Source organism: Notolepis coatsorum (genome assembly GCF_963971535.1).
Source record: "Notolepis coatsorum genome assembly, chromosome: 1".
Classification (NCBI taxonomy): Eukaryota; Metazoa; Chordata; class Actinopteri; order Aulopiformes; family Paralepididae; genus Notolepis; species Notolepis coatsorum.
Window position 1 is genome coordinate 58,827,795 of NC_140165.1, and position 23,842 is coordinate 58,851,636.

Below are 23,842 nucleotides of genomic sequence, written 5' to 3' on the forward strand. Positions count from 1 at the left end.
ACGGTATTGATTTTCAATACCGTCGGGATTTCTAAATACCCTGGTATACCGTCATACCGCCCAAGCCTACTGCGTAGCCCCCGTCCGATATCCTGTGTGTGAAAAAAATATTTGCGTGTACTGTGAAGTGAAACTGGCATCTGGGCCACGCTATACTTGGTAGTTGTAGTCTATCGTGCGATTAAATACCATGTCCCCGTCTGCGTAGAATCCATACAACCAACACCAAATCCCATAATTCCTAGCGAACAATCAAAACGAAACTGAATGTGGCCTATTCAGGGTATCCGCGGATCCTTATGTCTTAAAAAGTCTTAAATTTGTTTATCAACCAATAAGGCCTTAATTTGTCTTAAAATGTCTTAAATCCGGGGGGCGGAGCTAGGCGATCATGGAGGTCGGAGTTTGGCGGAGGTCTCATTACAAGGCGAGAAGATGGCGGATCTGGAGTCCTCCCTGCTGGCTAGGCAGGCTGAAGATGCCAAACTACAGTCGGTAATTGTGGAAATACAGTCCCGGGAGAGACGCTACAACATCAGGATTGTTGGAGTACCGGAGGGCAACGAGGGAGGCCGTCTCTCTGAGACCATGCCGGAATTGCTGCAAAAAATACTGGGGAATGATGTCCTCCCCACCCCTCCCGTTTGTGAGTCGGCCTACAGAGCGGGCAGGACCACTCCTGGAGTGAACAAGGAGCCGAGGCCCATTATTGTCAAGCTGAACAGGCTTCAGCAGAGGGAACTCATCATGCGGTCGGCCCGTGCCAGAAGGGGTAATCTAAGGCTTGGCGATCACAAAGTGGCCATTTCGAAGATTTTACGCCGGAGGTTCAAGCACAGAGAGGCGAATACAAAGTGGTCTTGTCCAGGCTATGGAAACTAGGCCTGAGGCCCATGCTATTCGCTCCCGCGAAATTATCTGTGCTGGATAAGGACGATGGTCGGCGTTCATTTTGGTCGTTGGCTAAAGCGAAGGAATATCTCGAGGGGATACCCGAGACTGTAGCTTGATATCTAGTTCGGGTGAGTGACTTGGCGATGTGGGCCTGAATACATTGATAGGGCCGACTATTCACAAATACTTGCTGTCATGCCCAGACATGCTAACTGTCCACTGCCCATCCAACTAGCGGGGCTTCCCAATGACTTCTGTTACTTGCTAATGCTGTCCTCATGGTCGTACTTGTGTATCGCCTCTATGAAAGCTAGCGAGCTAGCTGATCATTGTACATAACAGACTCTAACGTGCTATCCGGATTCATCACTAGCTTACGCGCCAGCCTCGGGCTAGCTAGCGGGCTGCGTCTATCGTCTGCGCCGAGGCATTCGAGACCCGTTAATATTTACGTATTTTGGTTGTTGTTGCTGTTTAAGTGTCATCGGTTCGCACAATTCAACGGTGATCGGGTCCTTAACTAACTTCTTGTATGCTTTTATTTTTATATCCAGGCTGTTTTGAGCTTTGGGCTCCGGTAGGAGAAGATCGGTTGAATATATATATATATATAATATATGATAACAGGTTGTGTCAGGTATTGCTTATTACCATCCCCGGGTTAATGAAGGTGTTTAATTCTATTCTTACATAGGTTATGTCATTCCAGCCGTTGTGCCTGATCAGAGGGGCTGTTACAGGTGTGCACTTTGACCATAACCCCCTTTTTTCCCTTTCTTATTATTGTCGTTGTTTAAATGACATCTGTTTGCGCAATTTACCTGTGATCCGATCCTGCCTTAGACTATCTGCTGGTATGCTTTAATTTTGTTTTGAATTTTCCTTTATCCATTTGTGTTATAACATTGCGACGTTGATGCGCAGACTCAGAAGTAGATGGTTGCAGGGTTGATGTTGAGTTATTATATAATAATGGCTATTTTTTCCATTATAGTTATCTCATGTTAGGGCCAAGGCTCACGGTGGTTTTCGACCGATATCTTTATTGAATTAAATTTTTATTATTATTTGTGTTTATTGGACTAGTGGGGGTTTAATCAGGGGTTTATCTAGAGGGGGGTCGGAGTGGAGAGCGTCTTATTGGATCCATGACTCCAGTGGGAAATGATAGGAAGATGACCATCCTTAGTGGATGGGGCATAGGGAGGGGATTGGAGAGTGGGTATAGGAGGGTTTATAATAGGACGGGTGGGTTAGGGTTTAGAGTAGAAGGAGGGGGGGTTGTAACTGGGGTGGTATTTTTATGTGTTTTATGTACTGTTGTCTTATGTGTGTAATTGTTCCTCCTCTGAACTCCTGGGATTGACTGTCTGGGCCCGCCTGGATCAGCGCCTCTGTACTCAGCCTGGCTGCACTGGTATGTTCTCTACGCATTTAGACAAACTCGACCATGGCTAAATTGAATATTTTATTTTGGAACGCGGGGGGTCTTAACACCCCACACAAGCGTGCCAGTGTCCTTTGGTTATTGAAGAGAAGAAATATTGACATTGCTCTCCTTAGTGAGACGCATTTGTTGGTGGGTGATGTGTCGAGGCTAGCAAATCGACAATATCACGTTATCTCCTCATCCTCAGCCGATGATAAGACGAAAGGAGTCGTCATAGTTACAAGACGTAACCTTGATATCAAAGTCCTGGATGTGTGGTCGGACACGGAGGGAAGGATTACTATAGCAAAAGTTGAGTTCTCTCATAGGAAGATGGCAATAATAGCATTGTATGCCCCTAACAACATATTTGATTCAACGTTCTATAATACAATCACGAAGAATATGTTGGAACTCACTGGATACGCTCTCATTGTGGGTGGCGATTTTAATGCGTGCTGGGATGCGGAGATGGATAGGTCTGGGTCCTAAGCGACCAAAAACGGTCCTCTAAGGCCCTCAGGATGTGGGCCCAGGACACTGGGCTCGCAGACCTATGGCGCTTATCCAATCCCACCCTCAAGGATTACTCTCACCTGTCTGCCAGACACAAAACCTTCTCTCGAATAGACTATGCATTCGCATCCCCTAATTTGTTTGATAGTTTCGACGTCTCATTGGTTCCCCTGGCTCTCTCGGACCACAAGGGGATTTTCCTTGTGGCAACCTTTGGCAGGCTCTCCACGAGAGCTCCCAGGTGGCGTTTTTTAACTCAACCTTATTAAAGAACGATGATTTCTGTTCTGAGTTCAGGAGTAAACTAGCTGAATTCTTGCAGATCAATGTTGGCACGGTCGATGACCCCAGGGTCCTATGGAACGCATTGAAAGGATTTATCAGGCGTCATGTCCAGGGAACAAAATAAGTACCAGCCAACCGCCAATGGCTGGTAAAAAATCTGCCTGGCTGGTAGTTTTTAAAATCAACCAGCCAAATGGCTGGTAAGTCAAAAAGTTAAGTTTGTTCCCTGAGAGCAGAGCTACACAGCAGTGCGCCTATTTTGCGAGCCCAAATAAGTCTGTGGTTTTTTCTTCTTCTCACAACGGGTCAAATGCATCTAACATGCATTGCATCGTCGCCATTCCTTTATGCCCACATCGCCCGAAATGAACGTTATGTTAGCGTAAGCTAACAAGCTAATCCTGATCAGCGGCAGAGCCATAGAGAACAGCAGACAGTGTGGACTGGGGAAAGGGAAATGGGGGGGGGGGCACTCTCCCTTTCTCTGTGTGTGTGCGTGCGTTTGGAAAGACGATGAAGTCACTAGTCAGGACTCAGGAGAGGAGTATATTGTAGTAAACTGAGGATGCACAGATAATGTTGATATTCAAATATAAAAAGGTTTCGAGAGGAGTGGAAGTTTGAAGACAGACTAGACTACAATATGATGCGGGGGTGGTGAGTTGAAACAGTGTGTGTGTCCCCGACCCCACTTCTATGTTTCAATAAATGATTTGCATTTAAAATTATTAACGCTGACTCATTCCTTCAGTCCACTCAAAATGATGCTAATATTCCTTATGTTGTTTATGATATTAATTGAAAATAGCATATGAGAGTATTATATAGTAATAATAACACATGGCGATATACTAAAAAGCTATTTTTAATTTTTGGCTGGTAAAAAATCTGCCTGGCTGGTAGTTTTTAAAATCTACCAGCCAAATGGCTGTTAAGTCAAAAAGTTAATTTTGTTCCCTGGTCATGTCACACTTTTCGCCTCCAACTTACGGAAATCCCGGTCAAAAAAACTAGAAGGACTGGAAACATTATATGCGGATCTATACGCATCTTTGCAAACTAACTATAGTGAACGACTAAACACACAACGTAAGATAGTCAAGAAGGAAATAAACTCCATACTTAAACAACAGTCTGAGTTCTTGATACATAGGACAAGGCAAAATTACTATTTTCACGGCTCCAGGCCTAGCCATCTATTGGCAATGAAAATATGCTTGAATGATCATTTCTCGGATATCCCCTCGATCAAGACGCGACAGGGTACAATCACTACTGATTCGAAAAAGATCAACGGCACTTTTAAAGAGTTTTACTCACAGTTATATAGCTCAGAGGTTAATCTCGACGACTCTAAATTTGAATCGTTCATTGGCAGGCTTGAGATACCCCACATTTCTGAGGAAGAGGCTAAGGAACTGGGGAAACCGATCACTCTTATGGAACTAAGGGAGACGATTGCTGAAATGCAGAGGGGTAAGGCACCAGGCTGGGATGGTATTCCACCCGAGGTGTATTTAGCTTTCTGGGACCAACTGGGCCCATTGATGCTCGATATGATCAATTACGCTATCGAACAAGGGGAGTTCTCAAGAGATGTCAACATGGCGCTGATTTCTGTACTTCTCAAGAAGGACAAAGATCCCAATGATTGTGGTAGCTATAGGCCCTTGAGTCTTCTCGGGGCCGATTTAAAAGTGTTTGCCAAGGTGCTGGCCCGCCGCCTGCAGAGATTTATGACGGTATTGGTACACTGCGATCAAACTGGTTTTACCCCGGGGCGCCTGGCTGCAGATAATCTTAGGAGGCTGTTGCATGTAGTCGATAACAGTAAAGACAATACAGCTCCGTCCACTGTTCTGTCTTTGGATGCCATGAAGGCGTTTGACAGACTAGAATGGTCATACCTGTGGAAGGTACTTGAGGTCATGGGTCTTGGAAAGAATTTTATTCATATGATTAAAGTCCTGTATGCCTCGCCGTCGGCAATGATACTGACAGGCAAAAACTGTTCCACACTTTTCCCAGTCTCCAGATCTTCTAGACAGGGTTGTCCTCTGAGCCCAGGACTATTCACGCTTTCCCTCGAACCATTGGCCCAATTTATTAGGCAATCGGAGGACATCGTCCCCATAATGATCAATAATACACCACACAAAATTGCTCTCTATGCGGATGACCTACTGATTTTTATGGATGACCCTTCCCCGTCGGCCACAAAATTATTGGGAATAATCGACGACTTTGGTAAATTGTCAGGCTTTAAGATTAACTGGAACAAATCAGCCTGCCTACCTCTTAATGAGCTGGCCAAGGCCGTGCGACTACCAGCTGATATCCCCATAGTGGAACATTTTAAATACTTAGGTAATAGGTATAGAGATATTCCCCACGCTGAGTCAAACTACTAAGTACAACTTCACGGGTACTTATGATAAAATGCGCCAGGATCTAGACAGATGGTCGTCCCTTCCTAACTCCTTACAAGCCTGAGCTTAGGGCTGGGCGATATGACGATATTATATAAATATCGGGTACAGTTCATTAACAATACACTTTTTCAACGTATCGTGGATATCGTGATGTTTTGCCCAATACGATTGTGTCGCGTCAATCTGGTCCACACGTTACTCGTTCATATCTCAGCCTGTGTTGAGATATGCCCATTCCGCGGTCTGTTAATAAAGTTTTCAATCAGACAGATGTATGGAAAGGCTTTTATTATAACATTCGTTGAGGTAAAATCATTATGGCTCATTTAGTCATCCTGTGGTGCACTGGTCTCCTACTAGTCGGTTGCGGGGAGCTAATGTAAGTAGCTTTGTTGATGTCAGCACACCGGACATTCAGGAAGTCAAAAACGAATGGCGCTTGCCGATTGGTGCTAAGAACAGCAGGGCGGGTGCAAGCGGTGTGACGTAATTGGCAGACTCGACTGTCAATCAAAATTATTCTGTTGTCCGTCAGAATGAATGAATGAAAACTTTATTTATTTTTTTTTTTTTTTTAATTAATAGTTTGAAACACAAAACAGCTCAACATAAATACAGTACCATACAGACAAAACTAAACTCACAAACAATAAACAATACAATACAGTACAATACAGACAAAACAAAACTCACAAACGGTACAATACAGACAAACATACTAACAAAATGGGGGGGGGGTGGGGGGGGGTGCAGATCAAACACTCCTGCTTTCAGTCATAAGTATTCTCCAAATATGTCCTTATATAGATCCAGGGACCGTCCTCTCCATGGTCATGTTCAGTGAGCGTTGAGGCTGCTCGTTCCATTGTCAATAGGTCCATGAAATCCCTCATCCAGGTGTCCATACAGAAACAATTTGGCTTTTGGATCTTCCAGTTCATCATGATAGTACGCTTAACTGACATATGTGCTAGTGTAATGATGCGTTGCGTAAGTGCTGATTGTATACCAACTACCCCTATGCCCAAGAGGCAGACTTTTGGACATAAGGGTATCTTAACACTGAGAATAGAGGATAGTCTTAAAATGACCTTGTGCCAAAAACTCTTCACTGTGGGGCAATGCCACAACATGTGGATGAGTGTTCCTACCTCCCCACATCCATGCCAGCACAAATCTGAGATGGCTTGATCCATTTTTTTAATTTTACATGGTGTAATATAAGCTCGATGAACTACCTTTAATTGTATCATTTTATATCTTACACATTTTGATGATGTTGTTGTATTTTTTAAAACCGTCTCCCATTGTGGAGCAGTCAAGGAGACCTTCAAATCCCTCTCCCACTGCTGTTTAATGGAGGCCAGGCCATCTGATGAGCTAAGTGAGAGTAACCTATAGATCTTAGATACTGACCTCCTTTCTGAAGCGATCCTTCTTAGTTTGTCATCCAAATCCTTATGTATCCCCATATCTCTATTTTTCATGGATACTGATCTTACTACAGATCTCAACTGAAAGTACAACATGAATTCACTATCTCTTAAATTATACAGATCTTTCAATTCATTAAAAGGTATCGTCTCTCCATCCTTCACAATCTGTCCTAGTTGATGTATTCCTTTACCCTGCCATGAAGTATTTACTAGTGTGCTGCCCCCAGCCATTAACAGGGGGTTAGACCATATGGGGCATGAAGGTAAAGAGATCCCTTTGAAGGCTAGCCGTTTCTGTAGGGTTTTGATTATCTCACATGAAAATCTTATTATCGGGTTATCCATTTTAAAGTTAGGTTTGGGGTGAAACCATAATGATACCAAGGATACCGTCTTACTAAGTTCTGATAAAATATTCTCCTCAATCCATTTCCAACTGCCTATTTCGGTCTTGCATATGTAACCCCATGACAAGGGGAATCTGGCATTATAAGAGAGATAGTATGAGTAAACATCCGGAATACTAAGTCCACCGCTATTTCTTGGTCTCATCAATTTCTTGTAGCTGATTCTAGGTGTCTTCTCCCTCCATAAGAAACCTGTAAATAGCTTATTTATCTCTTTAAACCAATACGAGGGGAATTTGAGTGGAACAGCTGATATTAGAAATGATATTCTAGGTAAAATATTCATTTTTATTATCTCTGCTCTACCCCATAATGAAATGGGTAACACTGTCCATCTCTTAATATCCTCCCTAATTGTCTTCAAGAGGTGTGGACCATTAGAATCAAAAATCGTGTCTATAGGTGTCCGGATGTTTATTCCGAGGTATCTCATACCTTGTGATCTCCACTGTAAGGGGGCAGAACCAATATGTGAAGGATGGGTCAGGTTATTCAGAGGAATAGCTTCACTCTTATTAAAGTTCACCTTATATCCTGAAAACTCCCCAAATGCTTTAATCCGCTTCATCACCTGTGGGATTGATTGACAGGGTTGTGTTAGTGTTAATAGTACATCATCTGCATACAGATTAGCTTTAAAGTCATGCCCCCCAATATTGATGCCCGTGATTTTCTCCTCTGCTCGTATGGCACATGCCAGCGGTTAATGAAAACTTTATTAACATATTGCAGAATGGGTACAATACAGTACAGGAGGATGAAGACCAGAAAAAGACTTTCGGCTTTTTTACATAAGGGTCCTCCATTTTCAATTCATCAAAACATTTAGAGACATACAAATATACAGTAGTTTCATAAAAATGCTAAAATGCTATTGATTGATTGATTGATTGATTGATTGATTTAAAACTTTATTAACATATTGCAGAATGGGTACAGTACAGCTCAATACATACAATTGTTAAGGGGATGCAGACCAGAGAAAGACTTTTGTCTTGTTTACATCAGGGTCCCCCATTTTCAATTCATCATATTTCATATCTAAATCATATAATATCTGATTGCTAAATATATGCAATATATTATAATCTAATAATCCAATAATCTAAATCTAATATATAATATAAAAATGCTAAATGCATGGGTATTTTATTTTGTCTTTAATGTTAGCTTGCAAACTCAAATACTGTCTTGGTAAGCCTCATAATGAATCGTTTGGGGTAAAAAAGAAAAACATCGTGATGTGTATCGTGTATCGCCGAAAGGTCAGAAAATATCGTGATATCATATTTAGGCCATATCGCCCAGCCCTACCTGAGCTTCCATAATCAAAATGAACGTTCTGCCTAGGATAAATTGTTAGCTCAATGCTCCCCCTGCCCCCTCCAATAGACCACTGGTGCAAGGTACAATCGATGGTATCTAAGTTTATCTGGAATAACAAACGCCCGAGAATCAAAGGAGCTACTACTCAACGTAGGAAACAAGATGGGGGCCTCGCAATCCCTGATTTTAAGCTTTATTTCTGGTCCTTCTCACTGAGACCTCTGATGTGCTGTCTAGACCCTGTAGATGCTGTATCTTGGCGCTCCTTAGAAGTGGCGGCGGTCTCACCGCTAAGATTGCAGGATGTGGTGTACTCCACTGTCTCTATTTCGAAATGCCGGCTGAGGTATGGACCGATCATAACTCACATGATCCAAACGTGGCGTAATAATAACTTTAATAATAATAACTTTATTTGTATAGCACTTTTCATACAGAGGTTGCAGTTCAAAGTGCTTCACAACAGCAAAAAATACAGGCATAAGCGAGCATAAAAAGATAGACAGGTAGAATCACAGTGTTTCACATTAGGATCTAGCATCCCAATAGGCTCTCCGCTTACAGTTTTCAGTAACACAAATAGTAAAAATAGTTTAAAATGATTCAGTTTAAAAATAGTCAAAAAATTATAAAATAGAACGGACATAAAAAATACAGGCATGAGCGAGCATAGCAAGATATGGCAAATCACAGTGTTTCACATTAGGATCTAGCATCATAATAGGCTCTCTATTCAGTAATACTCCTGTAATTCATGAACAAATAATCAGTGTTTCACATTTGGATCTAGCAAATAATAAGAATAAAATTATTCAGTTTAAAAATAGTCATAAATAATCAGTGTTTCACATTTGGATCTAGCAAATAATAAGAATAGTTTAAAATGATTCAGTTTAAAAATAGTCATCAGTAAGAAGTAAAAAGTGCAATAACCGACACATGAATTTGATAGGCAGTGTAAAAGAGTAGGCAGGGTAAGAATAAATACAAGTTGTGTCAGGATATCCCTGATGTTTCCTCTTGCCACTAGGTGGTAGCAGATATCTATCAGTGAAATGCCTGAGCAAAGAGATAGGTTTTAAGCTGTCTTTTAAAGATGTCTAGCGAGTTGGCTTCCCTGATGTTTTGGGGTAGTTTGTTCCATAGTTTTGGGGCATAGTTGATAAAGGCTGCATTACCGATCCTCTTTTGACTGCTTCTGGGAGCCTCTAGTAGTCCAGCAGCTGATGATCGCAGTGTTCTTGCTGGTGTGTAATTTATTAGAGTGTTGGCGATGTAGCTAGGTCCCTGTCCATTTAGAGCTTTGTATGTAAGGAGAAGGACCTTAAAGTCAATTCTAAATGTTACAGGAAGCCAGTGTAAAGCGGCTAGGACTGGACTAATGTGCTCTCTCCTTTTGGTTCTAGTTAGCAGTCGGGCTGCAGAGTTTTGGATTAGCTGAAGCCTCTCTGTGGTTTTCTTAGGGAGACCTGTGAAAAGTGCATTACAGTAGTCTAACCGGCTAGATATGAATGCATGAATTAGCTTCTCAGCATCGTTCTGATTAATAAATGGTCGTACTTTTGCTATATTTCTGAGATGGAAGAACGATGTTTTTGTCACTTTGCTAATATGAGAATTGAAGTTCAGTTCTGAATCTATGATAACCCCAAGACTAGTGACCTCAGATTTGATCCAAGGGGTTAGTCCCCCCAGGTTCTTTATTAATGTTTCTTTTTTAGTTTTGGAGCCGATAATTAGAATTTCAGTTTTGTTCTCGTTTAGTTTCAGGAAGTTCTTACTCATCCATTTATTTATTGCCAGTAAGCAGTCTGTAATGGAGCTAATCGCTGTATCATTTGGTTCAGCAGATATGTACAGTTGTGTATCATCCGCATAGCTATGGAAATCTACATTATGTTCTCTGATGATATCACCCAGCGGTAACATGTAAAGGGAGAAGAGTAAAGGACCTAAGCAACTCCCTTGTGCAACTCCATAGTTGTTGTCGTATATATCAGACATGTGATCTCCTAGTTTAACATAGAATTTCCTCCCTCTGATGTATGTTTTAAACCAGCCCAGCACATGGTCTGAGAAACCGACATGGTTTTCAAGACGATCGATTAGAATATCGTGATCGATTGTATCAAATGCTGCACTGAGATCTAACAGGATAAGGATGGAGATCTTATTCTCGTCAGAGTTTAGTCTGAGGTCACTGATTATTTTGGTGAGGGCAGTTTCAGTGCTATGATATTTTCTGAATCCTGACTGAAATTCTTCTAAGATGTTGTTTTCTTCAAGAAAGGAATTTATTTGAACTGAAACTATCTTTTCAAGTACTTTACTAATGAATGGTAGGTTGGATATTGGACGATAATTTGCCATTTCATTACTATCCAAGTTAGGTTTTTTTAGTAATGGCTTTACAACTGCTGTTTTAAAGGCATCCGGGAAAATACCAGTCCTAAGGGAAGTGTTTATGATATCTAGCACAGGGCTTGAAACACTATTAAATACCCGTTTGAAGAAAGCTGTAGGTATAGGGTCAATGTCTGAGGTGGAGGAGTTACATTCTGAGACAGTTTTGCAGAGTACATCTAATGTGATGCATGTGAAACTTCTCATGGTTACATTGCACGGTTTGCCGCAATCAACTTTATTTCCATCATGAGTAATGCTGGCCCTGATCAAGGTTATTTTGTTGTTAAAGAATAGTGCAAGTTCTTCACACTTAACCGTTGATGACTGAGGAGGTGTAGGGGCAGTGTTGAGTAGTACATTAATAGTGGAAAAGAGGATTCTGGAGTTTCCAGCATTTTCTGTAATGATTTTAGAGAAGTAATCTTTCCTTGCTAAGCGGATGGTTTTATTATAAGCAGTTAAAGCATCTTTGTATATATCACAGCATATGGTGGTTTTTGTTTTTCTCCATTTTCGCTCCGCTGCACGACATTTCCTTTTTTCTTTGTTGACCGTATTATAGTTTAACCAGGGCGAGGCTCTAGTTTTCTTCTTTTTCGTTTTTAATGGGGCGACATAATTTAATATAGATGACATTGCATCATTGAGATTTTCTACCATTTCATTTAGAGAGCTGTCATGATTGTGTGGTTCATGTAGTCTGATAAGATCAATTAACTTTGATTCAGCTTTGTCGTTTAGGAGCCTCTTTTTAACTATGTAATGTACAGAGGTCGTGTGAGGTTAAATGCCCATGGCACCTGGACTCTCCAATTTTTAATAACCAGCAATTACTTGTTGGGCACAAGCCGGTTAATATTCCTCAATGGCAAAGGAGGGGAGTTCATACTCTGGAGGATATTTATGATAAGAACGGCCTCCGTGCGTTTCAGGACTTAAGAGAATTTTATGATCTTCCCGGCGAGTCCTTCTTTCTTTACCTTCAACTAAGGTCAGCGCTGAGGGCGCATGGCGTGCCGTGGGCTCAAGCTTTGCACCCACACCCCTTCCTCAGGCTCATAGTGGACAGGACGACCTCCAGAGGGTTTGTCTCAGACTTTTATACGCTCTTAATTCAATCCACGTATAAAAATGTATCATTGGATACAATCTGGCGTGTGGATATCCCGGAGTTGGACCCCGAGTTTGACTGGGATGATGTTTGGGCAAATGTGGCATTATCTTCCCGCAACCCCAATCACCAGCAAATAAATTTTAATTATATTCATAGGACCTATCTTACACCTAGGAAGCTATTTGCTATGGGACTGATAACCGACTCTCGGTGCACTTTGTGCTCTCAAAAGGCCACTGGCACTTATAGGCCTGCCGCGATAAGCAATAAATCGATTAATTGCCGCGATAATTAAAATTAATGCAATGATTTTGACGGGCGCGATTAATTGCTATTTGCGCGTTTGTTTTAATGAGGCGGAACCAGTAGTACCCCTCGTCAGTCACTCCGTGTGGGGGGCCGCTGGCCTTACTACAGAGCACAGCACGGGAGCTCCGTGGGGCACTAGCAACGCCACATATAGCTTAACTACATTTCTCAATAGTGTTGCTCCTTTTAACCAAATAGCGTTCTTTGTAGTGTAACGTTAGCTATTTTTAGACCCAAGTAGTTACTCGCTACTGCCCGGAGAAACTGGACTGCTAAATAAAGATTAAAGATCTAGTGTTGATGCTCATTCAATGCCAACAACATTAGCTAAATAGCTAACAAACGAAATACAACGTATAGCATAGCTACAACACAGAATAACGTTAATACAATTACATGCATCATTGTTTACAATGAACGGGTGGGACTAGTCAAAGGACTGGACACGGGGACAAGTTAAACATGAATAAATTTATTATAACAGGTAATCGAGTTGCGCTCCCGTGCCTACGCACCACAGCTATTCTATTATATACTGCTTTGACGCTTCCTCCTCATCGTTGATTGCCTGTAGTAGCTGCATCTAACGTTAGTAGCTAACGTTAAAACTAACCTAAAGTTAGTTGCTCACCAACAATCTCAACATTTGTTTTATCATTAGCTCAAAAACACACAACCGGACGAGATGCTGCTAGGATAATAACAACAATACTTCCGCTCCGGTCGGTGGGCTTCAAAATAAAAGTCTAAAACCGGAAAAGACGGAGCGGTGGGCTTCAAAATAAAAGTTTTGGGAAATAAATTTCCCGAAAAAAAATTCTCTAACCGGTCGCAATAATATCGCTTATCGCGATATTTTCGGGGGCAATTAATCGCCCAGCAAAATGTGTTATCGTGGCAGGCCTAGGCACTTATAGGCATATGTATTGGGATTGCCCACCAGTTGCCCACTTCTGGAGGTCAATAGCGGACAAACTTTCAGATCTGTGTGGCTTAACTATCCCATTCACAGCTGTTACGCTACTCCTGAACGATATAACAACACTACCCGCGTCCGTACAACTGAAAAGGGTTGTCCTAGCGGGCGTCACAGCGGCGAAGAAGCTAATAGCAATGAGATGGAAGGAGCCGGAGAAGCTCACAGTGATTAACTGGTCCCTAACACTGTTGGATGTGATTTATCTTGAGATATCCACGGCGCGGATTATTGGGGTAGGGCAGGCTGGGATTGACCTGTGGTTCGCAGCAGCTGAGAAGGTCAGGACCGCCGTGTGCGGCTGAGCGGGGTTGGGGTGCTTGTTCGGGGGAGTCCGGCGGTCTCATGGGAGGGGGAGGAGGAAATGTCTTGTCTTTTGTTATGTCCTGAATTTAACTGGGGATTTATTGGGGGGCAGCTATTTAGCTATTTCTTCACTATTTGGTCATTTATTAGATAGCCCCCCTTGAAACCTTGACATTTTTAAATTTAAAATTTAAAAAGGTTGAACTCTATTTTCTTTTCTTTTTTCTTTATAATTTATAAATTGTTATTCTGTATTATTATTGTTTTTGTTATTTTCCTGTGAAGTGCTGTGTATTGTGATTGTGGTTAATGTGTTGTCTTGTTTCATGTGATTAACACTATGATCGCCGCGGACGAGTTTACACGTCATTCCTAGCCATGCTCATTCTGCCGAAGACGCCGTAACTCGTCTTTGATATCAATATTTCAAAAATCTGTGATCGGAATCATATTTCCCCTCCGGAGCCCTGACACACTGCTGATCTCCTCTCAACTCTCTAGCGGTTCAAGAGCGCCATCTGGTGGCTGATCGGCAGATCGAAACCGGAAATCAACCTTTGACCCGGCAGGACTCACTCCATATGTGGTCCGGGCACTCGCTAATGTTAGAGAGACTCCGTCTTCACACAGTGAACATCGATCGGTGGAAATTACTCGAAAAAACAACATGATTTGGACGTATATACTATTATACAACCTGGAAATAGATCGGGCATTTCTCCATCCCATAATAGAGAAAATTCTGTTCCACGATCATCTGCCAGCGGCGCGAGGAAGCCACGGTGAGTTTCAACGTTATATTCTAACATCTTCTATACTAACTGCTATGATGAACATATGACCCACATTAGATGAATGGTATAACGTTGCCCACGGAATTATAAACGCCCCCTCGCCCATCCGGTCAACATCAGATGACGTGTAGTAAATTCTAGAAGTACGTCCAGTTGAAATTTTTGATCTCGCACAGATTCCTACCAAACTATATTTGATCTTCAATATAATGCATTTGGAGCTATAAATCACGTTCTGGAGAAAGCTGCAGAAAAAGATAAAAACATACTTATACTTTAGACCATATTTTAGTATGAATATGTGAATGAAAAAGTTTAACGTTGACACACCCTGAACAATACATATAGGACATTGAATGGGCCATAATAATGGCAATCTAGCAATAGAATTTAAAAAGTTATAGCCCTGCAAAGAAGGGGAACTTCTCCATAGACAAATAGAGCTGGCAAGGGATGGTAAATCATGAATTTTAATGATGGCGATCAAAGTGTTAATAATTTAAAAAAAATTATAAAAAAAAATTTCTTAAATCCATCTTTCAAAGGTCTTAAAAATGCCATAGACAGGAAAGATAAAATGCCATGTCAGCTTATGTTTCATTATGAAATCTGGGGAAAAACGGGTAACGGGAGATAAAGTCGGACTTTTTATTTACCGAGTAGCATCACACAGACCGCAATGGAGCGGAACCAACAGAGGTCCTTATGTTTGCCGGGAACTATTTCGGCACTGGAGTCTATAGCTAACGTTAGCAAGCACTAACGTTGCGTTTAGTTATGCAGGGCTGTACAGAGCGACATATATATCGCACATGCTACAGCAACAGCGGTCTGTGCGATGAATGGATTTACTTCAGTAGCACTGGTGCGATAGGGATTCGGTTCATATAGATACTCTTATTTTGAAAATCCTGTAGCGGGTCTCATTTCTGCCCACGCGCAGCTCCAGCTATAATAACTAGGCTCGACAGCTAGCAACGTTCAGGTGCATATGATACTCTTATTTTGAAAAAACTCTGTGACAACTCGACGAGTCATATCCGCCCTATCCGTGCTTCTGCAAGCAGAGCAGCGCGTTGGTCGGTTGGTGCGCACTGCTGCGTTAACACAGCAGTGCGCCTACACGTCCCGAAATAAGTCTGTGGTGTTTTTTTTTCTCGCAACGGGTGAAATGCATCTACATGCTTTGCACCGTCGCCATTCCTTTATGCGCACATCTCCCGAAATTAACGTTTATGTACCATTACAATCACTACAACGTTAGCAAGCTAACAAGCTAATCCTGATCAGAGGCAGAGGCGCAGAGCCAGCAGACACAGTGTGGACTGGGGAAAGGGAAATGGGGGGGCACTCTCTCCCCTTCCCTGTGTGTGTGCATGCGTGCGTTTGGAAAGACGATGAAGTCACTAGTCAGGACTCAGGACAGGAGTATATTATAGTAAACTGAGGATTACTGAGGATGGACAGATAATGTTGATATTCAAATATAAAAAAGTTTCGAGGAGTGGAAGTTTGAAGACAGACTAGAAGACTACAATATGATGCGGGGGTGGTGAGTTGAAACAGTGTGTGTGAATGAATGAATGAAAACTTTATTTAACAGATTGCAGAATGGGTACAGTACAGTACGGCTCAATACACACAATTGTTAAGGGGATGCAGACCAGAGAAAGATGTTTGTCTTGTTTACATCAGGGTCCCCCATTGTGTGTGTGTGTGTCCCAACCGACCCCACTTTATGTTTCAATAAATTATTTGCATTTAAAACTAGTAACGCTGACTCATTCCTTCAGTCTACTCAAAATTATTCTAATATTCCTTATGTTGTTTATGATATTAATTGAAAATAGCATATGAGAGTATTATAGTAATAATAACACATGGCGATATACTAAATGACAGCCAAACATGGCACTGCAACTAAATAACACAAATACAATAGGCACATTTGTCATGCCAATAAAGCCATTTGAATTGAATTGAATTGAGAGAGAGAGAGAGAGAGAGAGACAGAGAGAGAGAGGGAGAGACAGAGAGACAGAGAGAGACAGAGAGTGAGAGACAGAGAGTGAGAGAGAGAGAGAACAGGTCTTCACCTCTCTACTTTCTACTTTACATCATGCGTAAGCTGTCAACTAACTAGAAAGAAAGAAAGAAAGAGAGAAAGAAAGAAAGAAAGAAAGAAAGAAAGAAGAGATGGAGGGGGAGAGAGGGATATAGAGGAAGAGAAAGAAAGAGGGAGATACAGAGGACAGATGGAGGGAGAGAGAGGGAGATATAGATAGACATGAAACCTAGGTATGTAATTTCATCTTTCCTTGTGACAATATTGTCACCCACTGTACAAGACTGTACAAGAAATTCCTTCTGTAATGTACTGATTTCTTTTGATTTCTCTGTTTGAGAGAGAGAGAGAGAGAGAGAGAGAGAGTGTGTGTGTGTGTGTGTGCAGGGGAGTAGCTGGGGGGGGGGGGGGGGGGTAGGATGATTCCAAGGGCCCAGCAAATGCCCCAATTTTTTTTATAGATTGGGGGCCCCACATTTTTTAATAGATTGGGGGCCCACAAATTGATTCTTTCATGGGGCCCAGAATCTCCAGCTACACCCCTGTGAGCGCACCTTTCTACTCTAGAGGGCTGTCATCACCGTGATGCGCGCTTGAATGAACTGCGAGATAACTCATAACTCGTACACACACGCACTCTGTCTCTGCCATACAGTAGTTTATGTTGTTTTATCGCGACGTGGGTATATACACGGGCGAGGATGAAAAGCATGTTCTACTTTTAATACATAAATTAACGTTCCGTCGGGTCCCGTGTATTCTCGAGAATGATAATAATAATGCAGGACCTCTTCAGATTATATTATCAACGACAGACAGTGAGAAACACAACCCCCCCCCTCTCACGCTGAAGAATATGCATATTAGATCACTCAGTGATTAACACCTATGCGCTGTTTGTGTGTGCGCGCGTCCATGTATGTGCGTTTCGTGACGCGATGTAGTTCTTATCGCAAATGGAGATTATTACAATCATACCATCTAGCAAGAATTAAACGTATTTACAAGTCGTATTAGGTTTAGCAAGTTGGGGGACGTATACCTTACATGTCAAAGCACTAGAAATGGCAATTTTTCTATTTTTATCGATTTCTGAAAATATGTCATTTTTAAGCATATAAGAGGGATTCTAATTCTTTTGTTGTCCGCCGACGGGTTCAAAGCTCCAGCGTGACCCCTAAGGGTTAATTCTTTGGCACCACGGAGGTAAACTCAGTACTGGCCCAGGCTGGAAGACGACTGTTCAAAAGGTACTGCCACCTGGTGAGATTTGACCGTCATTGCAATTCCAATGTAGGCAGATGAGCCAGAGACCTAGAGAGCTCCGGGCGAGTGTTTAGAATGGGGATCAAAGGAAAAAGATCAAAGGATCTAAAAACTACATATTACGTTGGCACTCAATGCTTGGCGGCGAAACACGAGATATTGCGTTTTTGGCGCGCAATGAGTTAAGCATCGGACGGCGGGCTGAGCCTTCACTTGCAGCACTTTGCGCTAGTCTACCGGCTGCATTTTCTGTTGATCATCCAATACACTGTTCGAAAGTTGAATTTGCCACCTTTCGATCACCACCACACTCAACCAATTGCGTGCTTTGTGTCTCGAGTTACAAGACAATATATCCGGCGAGCGTCATTTGACAGGCCGCTCTGTGAAGTGACCACCTCCGGTTCTGAACGGTCCTGAAGTGACCAATCACCGCTGATGGCGAAAATAATCCTTTCCAAAATGCGGTCTTTTTGAGGAAATAAAACTAAATTATGTTGTTCTGAAGAAATATATATTAGTTCAAGTTTACCCACTTTCAATTGACCACTGCCTGACTGTACCAATGGTTACAAATACAAACGCATGTATCTTACATATGGGAAACACTTCTTAAAGGTTTGCTAAAAGGTTTGCTCTGCTTACAGTATTTAACATGTGAGCCACCAAGCCTATTCAAGGCCTCGGAACCATCCGTCTGGGAAAGGGTTCAAGATTAAAAGTGTTGCTCATTGCCAGTCAGACAGACGGACGGACGGGTTGTGTTAAGTTGAAGGTTTGGTAAACTGGCCTTCACCTGGCAGCCACTGGCCCTGGTGTCCACGTCAGCCTGGCGCTCACTTCTAAATGTTACTTGTCCTGTTCGGACAAGTTATGTTTTTTGTAGGTTCTTATTGATTTTTGCTACCGGGCAGTCCGGTAGGGAGAGAGGAAGAATGGGAGATAGATGGGGGGAAGATGTATGTCATGTATGTTAGACACGTCAGTGTACATGTATGTTAGACACTGTCTGTGCACATGTATGTTAGAACACTCAGTGTACATGTATGTTAGACATGTATGTTAGACACTGTCAGTGTACATGTATGTTAGACACTGTCAGTGTACATGTATGTTAGATACAGTCAGTGTACATGTATGTTAAATACTGTCTCGCAGTGAGGTTTATGACTGTAAAGCTCTCACACAGCACTGCACCTTGTACATCAAGGCTAACTGTCCCTCTGTGTCTATGTGCAGCAAAACCTATTCATTGGCTCACATTTATTTATTAGTCCACACTTGGTTTGCTCCCCTCCTATCTGTGCACTTCCCACTTCCCTATCGGGCAACATGGCTATGACCTACTGGTCTGACCTCTACTTATAATTAGTACCCAAGGTCTCACAGAACCAGGTACGTGGCCTGTAGGTTTCCCTTCCCTCTTCCTGGAATACTCTACCAGCTTTTCATGGCTGGACATCCTGACCAGCAGCAGCCCTAGTTCTGTAGGTTCAGGCGACCTGGAACTCTGTGGAACATTCAAACCACATTGGGAAAATCGCTTTGCAAATCAGCAGGTCATTTGCAACCTCACACACAGATAGTGGTGGTGCCTGTTTGGCAGCTAAGTGACTGAGTGATAATTATTACAGAGATGCATCTCCGCTCAGCTCAGTTCAGTAGGACTTATTGGTGTAACCGTGGTTATTTGTACAATGTTTATTTGTTAGGAGGAATGTAGTGTCTGACTGATGGCGTGTGTGTGTTTCAGGGCAGACAACAAGGTGACAGTCCACTTCATTAACAGAGATGGAGAGAAGATCACAGTGAAAGGTTCTCCAGCAGACTCTCTGTTAGACATCATTATAGACCAGGAGCTGGACTTTGACGGCTTTGGTAAGAGAGAGACACACACACATACGCATCTCTGGGTACATTCCAGAGAGACACACACAGCCATGACGATACAATACACAGCCATGACGATACAATACACAGCCATGACGATACAATACACAGCCATGACGATACAATACACAGCCATGATGATACAATACACAGCCATGACGATACAATACACAGCCATGATGATACAATACACAGCCATGACGATACAATACACAGCAATGGCGATACAATACACAGCCATGACGATACAATACACAGCCATGGCGATACAATACACATCCATGATGATGCAATACAAAGCCATGACGATACAGCAATATATCGATGTGACTGCAAATATTGTTACAAAATATATCACATCCCTCGCTTATATCTCTCTCTCCTCTCCTCTTTCTCTCTCTCTCTCCTCTCCTCCCTCTCCTCTCCTCTTCTCTCTCTCCTCTCCTCTTCTCTCTATCTCTCTCTCCTCTTCTCTTTCGCTCTCTCTCTCTCATACAAAGAGAACAACGGTTCATACGAAGGAACCGTAGCCTAATCTTTGCCTCTCTCTCTCTGTCCCTAGGGGCGTGCGAGGGAACACTAGCCTGCTCCACGTGTCACGTGATCTTGGATGAGGATGTGTACAAGCAGCTGGGCCCAATCACAGACGAGGAGATGGACATGTTAGACCTGGCCTACGGGCTCACTGACACGTAAGACATGTTAGACCTGGCTCACTGACACGTAAGACATGTTAGACCTGGCTCACTGACACGTAAGACATGTTAGACCTGGCTCAATGACACGTAAGACATGTTAGACCTGGCTCACTGACACGTAAGACATGTTAGACCTGGCTCACTGACACGTAAGACATGTTAGACCTGGCTCACTGACACGTAAGACATGTTAGACCTGGCTCACTGACACGTAAGACATGTTAGACCTGGCTCACTGACACGTAAGACATGTTAGACCTGGCTCACTGACACGTAAGACATGTTAGACCTGGCTCACTGACACGTAAGACATGTTAGACCTGGCTCACTGACACGTAAGACATGTTAGACCTGGCTCACTGACACGTAAGACATGTTAGACCTGGCTCACTGACACGTAAGACATGTTAGACCTGGCTCACTGACACGTAAGACATGTTAGACCTGGCTCACTGACACGTAAGACATGTTAGACCTGGCCTACGGGCTCAATGACACGTAAGACATGTTAGACCTGGCTCACTGACACGTAAGACATGTTAGACCTGGCTCACTGACACGTAAGACATGTAAGTAAGACGTAAGACACGCGGTTACCGTCGGTAGTGTGATAGTAAGGGGTTAACCTTCTGTGTATTGTCGCAGTGAAAGTGTTAACCGTTTGGTAGTGCGGCAGTGAAAGGGTTAATAACACCCCTGTTCTGCTGACTGAAAGACGTTCTGTCTGTCCAGGTGTCCTTCACCATATCCTCAATAACCAAATGCACTCCACCTGCATACAATGGAGAGCATGTACCGTAAATACTGTAGGACAGGTACCAAATAACGACATTCAATAAACGATATATATACTGTAAATACTGAAGTAGGAGGGGCACCAAATAACTGTTAAAACATTCAATAAACAATATTGAACAAGCGGATGTTTTTAGTGTGGATTAAATTAACTGCTATTATAGAGCTCAACGCCACTGAAGGCCACACCAAAGCACACATGGACAACTTTTTAGGGATTCTATGACGACCACATTATGACAACAACCTTGTCTTTAACACATGACACTACCATCATCAAGCGATTCAACACAACAGCTCTCTTTCTCTCCTCCCCTCTCTCTCTGTCTCCTTCTCATCTCGTTCTCTCCTCTCCTCTCTCTTTCTCTCCTCTCTCTGTCTCCTCCCCTCTTTCTCTGTCTCCTTCTCAACTCTGTCTCCTTCTCATCGCTCTTTCTCTCCTCCTCTCTCTCTGTCTCCTCTCTCTGTCCTTCTCAACTCTTTCTCTCCTCCCCTCTCTCTCTGTCTCCTTTTCAACTCTTTGTCTCCTTCTCATCTCTCTTTCTCTCCTCCCCTCTTTCTCTCTCCTCCCCTCTCCTTATTATCACCCCCCCCCCTCTCTCTCCTCTCTTCTCTCTCTCCCCTCCCCACTCTCCTTCTCATCACTAAAATCACCCCCTCCCTCTCTCTCTCCTCCCCCCTCTCTCTCAGGTCTCGTCTGGGTTGCCAGATCTGTCTGACCAAGTCTTTGGAGGGCATGGTAGCCAGGGTTCCAGACAGCATAGCAGACATCAGACAGAGCGGCGATGGATCCTCCTAACTGTGGTGTCTGTCACTGTCCCCTCCTTGCTGGCACTGACCCATCCGATCCTCTTCCTCCCGGTCCCAGTCCGATCCTCCACTCGTCCAGAGTTGTCTCTGTCTGTACGTCACAGCCTGCTCTGCTGGAGAGCCGACATATCGGCCAAGATTCAAGAGATTTATTAGTCACATACATACACAAGACCACCAAGCGAGTTTGAAAGAAGATGTGTCCATAACGTTGAATTGGGTGAATACAGAGTGTCACTAATAACCCAGAATTAGGCTTCATTTATGAATTATGCAGTCATGTAGTTATCAGAAAAGTAAACGGACTCTAGTTTAAACCAGACCTTTATGGCTGCGTTCATCGTAGTTTCCATGGACACAGTGAATAAAGGAGGCTGCACAGACGCCGTGAAATCAACACATTTTTGGTTATTTTTTATAAGAAGAGACTAAAATATATGGTGGAAACAAATGTTTATAGAATATGTTAAGGGAAAGTAATGCGTGTATAATAGCACTGGTTAGTTTACTTCCTGGTAAGGCAGAGATGTTCGACAGTGGAACCAGGGTTCGCACAAGGTCCTTGAAGTGCTTAAAGTGCTTGATTTTGAAAAAAAAAGTCAAGGCTTGGAATTCCTTAAACAGCCCATTTTTTAACAAGGTGCTTAAAAAGTCCTTGAAATTCAAATCAACCATTCGCATTGAAAGTTTTGTTCTTGGTAAAATTGTTCTGAATCAAGAAATAGCATTAAAAAAAATGTAAGTGTAACTAATTGTCAGAAATTGGTTTTAAGCCATACATATTGGATCAAATACAAAATAAAGAAAAACGCATTTAAAAGTGAATTGGATCATTTTAAATGCCCTTTTAAAATTCAAAATGGTGTTTGGAAAAGTACTTAAATTTCATTTTGCAATGTCTGTGGGAACCCTGTGGAACGTAGTCGGCGTAGGAGATTTCCTGAATCAAAAACGAAATCATTTTGCGGCAGTGTAAGACAAAATGTAACGTTTGATATTCCGCTCCATGGGCAGTGAAAGTGGCATAAGTGGCTGATCCCTGATCCCATCTAGACGCACACTGGATTACAGATCGACAGGGTCTTCATCCAGCAACACTGAACCTATGACACATGACACACTGAAGGGTGGGTGGGTGGGTGTGTATAATATATATATATTAGGGGTGTAACGGTACGCGGATTCGTACTGTACCGCGTCAATGTGGTCCTCCGGTACAGTACGGGCTGTGCACCGTACGATTGCAACGGTATGGTCAACCTTTTTTTGCGGAACTTAAATCCCCCCAGCCCCCGTAATTTATAAACAACACTGCGGTCTGCTGTCAGCATTATAAAACAAATGTGTGTGTAACCGACCGTGAATTAAAGTGTCAATGCTGTTTGTCATTTTAACAGCAGATACTTTATTAAATGCCATCCTCCCGACAGAGCGGTGTTGATGGGGAGCTCAGATGGGTTCGCTTGCTGGTGTTATTAGCATTAGCTGAAGAGCTAACCGAAAAGCTAGTTTTAGCTTTAACATTACCTTGGCTAAAGTTGGGGCTATTCATAATCCAGCAATAATGGCTGCAGACCTGCAAGCAAAGTACAGCAAGTTGGCACAGGAGTATTCCAAGGTAAATCACTTTTTCACCAGTAACGTTATATTGTCTTGTTTCCATCTAACGTTAGCTAATGCTAGCTAAC

At 42.6% G+C, this 23,842-nt stretch overlaps 1 protein-coding gene across 1 annotated transcript in view; it reads left to right on the forward strand.

Moving 5' to 3' along the window:
• LOC311234253 (adrenodoxin-like) overlaps positions 1 to 23,269 on the forward strand; it is a 37,586-nt gene extending 14,317 nt beyond the window's left edge. The window contains exons 2-4 of the mRNA XM_084321390.1: positions 19,715 to 19,839; positions 20,414 to 20,543; positions 22,035 to 23,269. Of these exons, the coding sequence (XP_084177516.1) occupies positions 19,715 to 19,839; positions 20,414 to 20,543; positions 22,035 to 22,143 (364 nt within the window). The 3' untranslated portion in view covers positions 22,144 to 23,269. The remainder of the gene's footprint in view (positions 1 to 19,714; positions 19,840 to 20,413; positions 20,544 to 22,034) is intronic.
• Positions 23,270 to 23,842: the final 573 nt, after the last annotated feature.